Source organism: Chiloscyllium plagiosum, unplaced genomic scaffold (genome assembly GCF_004010195.1).
Source record: "Chiloscyllium plagiosum isolate BGI_BamShark_2017 unplaced genomic scaffold, ASM401019v2 scaf_7088, whole genome shotgun sequence".
Lineage (NCBI taxonomy): Eukaryota > Metazoa > Chordata > Chondrichthyes > Orectolobiformes > Hemiscylliidae > Chiloscyllium > Chiloscyllium plagiosum.
Window position 1 is genome coordinate 18,996 of NW_025214039.1, and position 6,129 is coordinate 25,124.

Genomic DNA, 6,129 nt, shown 5'->3' on the forward strand with positions numbered 1-6,129 from the left:
TTCACTCCCATTGAGCACAATCCCAATGGACCCCAAACCCCCTTCCCATTCACTCCCATTGAGCACAATCCCAATGGACCCCAAACCCCCTTCCCATTCACTCCCATTGGACACGATTCCAATGGACCCCAAACCCATTTCCTGTTCACTCCCACTAGGCACAGTCCCAATGGACCCCAAACCTCCTTCCCATTCACTCCCATTGGACACAATCCCAATGGATCCCAAACCCCTTTCCCATTCACTCCCACTAGACACAGTTCCAATGGACCCCAAACCTTCTTCCCATTCACTCCCATTGGACACAATCACAATGGATCCCAAACCCATTTCCCATTCATTCCCATTGGACACAACCTCAATGGATCCCAAACCCCTTTCCCATTCACTCCCATTGGTCACAATCCCAATGGACCCCAAACCCTCTTCCCATTCACTCCCATTGGACACAGTCCCAATGGACCCCAAACGCCCTTCCCATTCACTCCCATTGGACACAATCCCAATGGACACCAAACCCCATTCCCATTCACTCCCATTGGACACAGTCCCAATGGACCCCAAACCCCCTTCCCATTCACTCCGATTGAGCACAATCCCAATGGACCCCAAACCCCCTTCCCATTCACTCCCCGTGGACACAATCCCAATGGACACCAAACCCCCTTCCCGTTCACTCCCATTGTACACAATCCAATTGGACCCCAAACCACCTTCCCATTCACTCCCATTGGACACAATCCCAATGGACCCCAAACCCCATTCCCATTCACTCCCCGTGGACACAATCCCAATGGACACCAAACCCCCTTCCCGTTCACTCCCATTGTACACAATCCAATTGGACCCCAAACCTCCTTCCCATTCACTCCCATTGGACACAATCCCAATGGATCCCAAACCCCTTTCCCATTCACTACCACTAGACACAGTTCCAATGGACCCCAAACCTCCTTCCCATTCACTCCCATTGGACACAACCCCATTGGAACCCAAACCTCATTCACTCCCATTGGACACAATCCCAATGGACCCCAAACCCCATTCCCATTCACTCCCATTGGACACAGTCCCAATGGACCCCAAACCCCCTTCCCATTCACTCCCATTGGACACAATCCCAATGGACACCAAACCCCCTTCCCGTTCACTCCCATTGTACACAATCCAATTGGACCCCAAACCTCCTTCCCATTCACTCCCATTGGACACAATCCCAATGGATCCCAAACCCCTTTCCCATTCATTCCCATTGGACACAACCCCAATGGATCCCAAACCCCTTTCCCATTCACTCCCATTGGACACAATCCCAATGGACCCCAAACCCCCTTCCCATTCACTCCCATTGGACACAATCCCAATGGACCCCAAACGCCCTTCCCACTCACTCCCATTGGACACAACCCAATGGACCCCAAACCCCCTTCCCATTCACTCCCATTGGACACAATCCCAATGGACTCCAAACTCCCATCCCATTCACTCCCGTTGGACACAATCCCCATGGACCCCAAACCCCCTTCCCATTCACTCCCATTGGACGCAATCACAATGGACCCCAAAACCCCTTCCCATTCAATCCCATTGGACACAATCCCAATGGACCGGAACCCCCTTCCCATTTATTCCCAGTGGACACAATCCCGATGGACCCCAAAGCCCCCTTCCCATTCACTCACATTGGACACAGTCCCAATGGACCCCAAACCCCATTCCCTTTCACTTCCATTGGACACAATCCCAAAGGACCCTAAACCCGTTCCCCTTCACTCCCATTGTGCCCAATCCCAATGGACCCCAAACCCCCTTCCCATTCACTCCCATTGAGCACAATCCCAATGGACACCAAATCCCCTTCCCATTCACTCCCATTGGACACAATCCCAATGAACCCCAAAACCTCTTCCCATTCACTCCCATTGGACCCCATCCCAATGGATCCCAAACCCCTTTCCCATTCACTCCCATTGAGCACAATCCCAATGGACCCAAACCCCTTTCCCATTCACTCCCATTGGACACAATCCCAATGGACCCAAATCCCCCTTCACTCCCATTGCACACAATCCCAATGGACCCAAACCCTTTTCCCATTCACTCCCATTGAGCACAATCCCAATGGACACCAAACCCCCTTCCCGTTCACTCCCATTGTACACAATCCAATTGGACCCCAAACCCCCTTCCCATTCACTCCCATTGGACACAATCCCAATGAACCCCAAAACCTCTTCCCATTCAATCTCATTGGACCCCATCCCAATGGATCCAAAACACCTTTCCCATTTACTCCCACTAGACACAACACCAATGGAACCCAAACCCTCTTCCCATTCACTCCCATTGGACACAATCCCAATGGACTCCAAACCCATTCCCATTCACTCCCACTGGACACAATCTGCATGGACCCCAAACCCCATTCCCATTCACTCCCACTGGACACAATCCCCATGGATCCCAAACCCTCTTCCCATTTACTCCCACTAGACACAACACCAATGGATCCCAAACCCTCTTCCCATTCACTCCCATTGGAAACAATCCCAATGGACCCTAACCCCATTCCCTCCCTTTGGACACAATCCCAATGGAGTCCAAACCCCATTCCCATTCACTCCCTTTGGACACAATTCCAGTGGACCCCAAAACGCCCTTCCCATTCACTCCCATTGGTCACAATCCCAAAGGATCCCAAACCCATTTCCTTTTCACTCCCATTGGACACAATTCCAATGAACCCCAAAACCTCTTCCCATTCATTCCCACTGGACGCACGTGGGCGAGGTGGGGCCTGGGGTGGTTGGAGGGGGCGTTGTGTCGGCCAGTGGTGGGGGAGGGGGAGGGGCATTATCTGATTCTGTGGGCGGGGGGGGACATGGGCGAGATGGGTTTCAGGGGTGTGTTGGCGGGGTTGGGGGGGCGTCGCTGGGGGAGGGAAGGGGTTTGGAGGAGGGGGAGTGAAGCGGGTGCGATTGGCGGTGGACGGAGCGGGTGGTGGAGCGGGCATCGGTTCCTTCAGTTAGTAGGCGCTAGGGAAATGCACCTGCTTCCCCCCACCACCACCCTGCCCGCCCCAAGCGCAAGGGGGAAGGTTTCTCTGCTAACCTCGCTCACTGTCGCCCCCCTTCCCCCCATCCCATTCACTCTGTGGTTACAGGTGACGGAGGAGACAAGTCGTGTGTTGAGTCGTCTGGGGTACACGTGCCGACCCCGGGGCGTTGTCCAGGTCAAGGGCAAAGGTCAGCTGCTCACCTACTTCGTCTGCACCGACCTGACCCGCTCCAACTCCCAGGGCAACGTGCTCAACTGAGGAGGAGGGGGAGGGGTTGGGAGACGGAGAGGTTCCCCCCACGAACCCCCAACCCCTCCCACGGCCTCCAGATACCAGCTTCTCTTGACTCCCACCCCACAGCCCCACCCCCTCCCCTCTTCCTCCCTGTGTCGGAGCGGGAGGGTGGGCAAGGTGGGATCACTGGTGTCCGTGGGGGGGTGGGGGAAGGGGGGGGAGTGGAGGGGAATCTGTCCCGTTCCCACCTTCCCAAATCTCGTGTGGTGTCCGCCCCCTCTTCGCCCCAGGCAGTTTCCCCCTCCGACTCGGATCTGGGCTCAGGTTCGGGGGTGGGGGGAGTGGAGTTGGGGAGGTGGGACAGTGTAGAGGGAGCTTTACTCTGTCTCTAACCCCGTGTTGTCCCTGTCCCTGGGAGTGTTTGATGGGGGGGGACAGTGTAGAGGGAGCTTTACAACAAATAACATTAAAAATTAGAAATACAAATCCCATAGTTTATTTGACTAACCCCTAAGGTCACCTCAGCCTCTACCCACTCCAGTTCCTGTGTCACATTTGAAATCCTTTTGGAAAATGGAAGTCGTGAATTCGAACTGAGACGAGGGAAGATTTCAAGGTTCAAAGTTCTCATTGCAAAAATATTCACATTTCAGTCGGTGGTGACTGCAAATTGACATTAGCAATTGTTGTGTGCTGTACGTGAATTGTAATTTTGTCACACACCCCCCCCCCCACCATCCTGCTGATCTCCATGACTCAATACCTAACCCGGCAACCCCAGGGTGGAAGTGACCCTTCCTCAGTTCACTGCCTCACTGTGGGCAGAACAGAAATCCAAATTAGGAACGTGAGTGCATGGAATGACAATTGGGAAGGGTCAGTGTGAGGTATCACTGTGAGATAAGGTGAATATCAGTGCTCACATATTCAACTGTTTAATGAGCAGCTATGAGTTCACATCTGAAAGCAAAATGTCACTTCCATTCTGTGGTGCTGAAGTCAGCTGCATTGAAATGTACTCTGATTCACTTTGCCACTTCCAGCCATCCCTGTTTAGCTTAAAAGGCTGGCCACTTCCACTTGTCCATGGGAGAATAGTGTTTCCTTGCAGACCCTCACAACCTGTATAAGGATCTCCAGGGAAGAGTCAGGAGCTGGATAATGACAGGTGAGTAGGAGGAAGGGATAATTTTCCCATGTTAGACTTCCATTTAACTCTCATGTGCAATGGAGTAATATTGATTCCTGCTGGGGTTTAGTGCCAGGAATCCCTTTAAATTAAGTCCTTCCAATGGCAGGCACGGGCTGGCATGCTCCACTCTGTGATTGGATGGGAAACTCAGTGTGGGACGCTAACATTGCGGCTGGGTTCAAGGGTCACACCAAAGCCCCGTCCACTTAGAAACAAATTCCCAATCTCTCACACTGCAACCCAGCATATTGGCCAATTGTAGTGAAATTCAGCCTGTGGTCACTGTAATGTCAGGAGAAAAAAAAAAGACAAAATTGCCATCTGCACAAATAGCAGCATAAAGTGACCATATGAACAATTCATACTTTTGTAAACTCTCATCAATGCACTGTGTTAAATCAGTTGAAAAACTGCAGCTAAAATTTGAGAATAGGAAGTTTTTTTTGCATCATTTAGCTAATTGTGTGAAAACTCCAAGATATCAATTTAACATTATAATACACATTGCTCAATTTGACTCGTTACATTTTATATCAGAGGTAATTTTCTTCTATTTTCACCATTGGGTTTCTTTCCCCTGATCCTAAAGTGAAAGCTCCTTGCTGGGACACAATTTCATTGGCAATTAACAAGCTTCTGTACCTCACCGCAGTCACCATTCATCAGATAGTTAGTGAACGAAATTTCAGTAGATTACTTTGGCATGCTGGGCCTTTCAGAAGGATCTAATATCCTTTCCTCACCTGATAACAGTTTGGAAAGCTTGTGTGGATGGCAGTAAGTGCAATCAGGGCAGTGATTAGGATGAAGAATGCTGAACTCATTTGCTCTTTCTGAAATCAGTGCTATTAAAATGATTTGTGGCATTTCTGCAATGGCCTGTGAGAACTGGCTAATTCACCACATCTTAACATAAAACATGGCAACTTTCCTAGTCTGTATAACTCAAGAATTTATCTGATAAAGCATTTAAACTGGTAGTACAGTTGTCAGATGCATAATTGAAAGGTATCATGTCGTTGCTTTTTCATTTGCTCATGGAATCTGGGTGTCACTGGCTAAGCCACCAATTTTTTTGTCCATCGCTAATTGATCAGAAGATAGTTAAGAGTTACCACATTGCTGTGGGCCTGGAGTCACACACAGACCAAGTAAGGACGCCAGATTCCGTTCTCTGAAGGGCAGTAGTAAACACAATGAAGTTTACAAACGTAAGCAATAGTTATATAGTTATCATTGTGCCAGCTCTTTAAAGCAGTTTTTCACTGAAGTAAAGTTTCACTCTGTGCCATGATCCCAGGACATTAGCTCGGTATTCTGGAATACATCTCTGGGTCACACATACCAAACAACTGTATGTAAGTTTGCTCGCTGAGCTGGAAGGTTTGTTTTCAGACGTTTTGTCACCATACTCAGTAACATTATCAGGGAGCCTTCGGTGAAACACTGGTGTTAGTGGCTCACTTCACTAAAGACTTAGTAAAAGACTCACTCCACTCCATCCACTCCACCCAAGAATTCCTGAAGATCATCAAAGACACCAAAATAGAAATGGATGAAATAATGGTCGTCTTTGATGCAAGAGCCCTGTTCACATCCATCAACATCAACCTGGCCAAGGAAACACTGGCTACACTATTAGAAA

General features: G+C 49.8%; 1 protein-coding gene across 1 annotated transcript in view; it reads left to right on the forward strand.

Moving 5' to 3' along the window:
- Nucleotides 1–3,691, forward strand: part of LOC122547790 (adenylate cyclase type 4) — a gene marked incomplete at its 5' end in the record, with an annotated part of 12,925 nt that extends 9,234 nt beyond the window's left edge. Inside the window, one exon of the mRNA XM_043686370.1 lies at nucleotides 3,164–3,691. Coding sequence (XP_043542305.1) covers nucleotides 3,164–3,316 — 153 coding nt within the window. The remainder of the gene's footprint in view (nucleotides 1–3,163) is intronic.
- Between the last annotated feature and the right edge of the window lie 2,438 nt (nucleotides 3,692–6,129).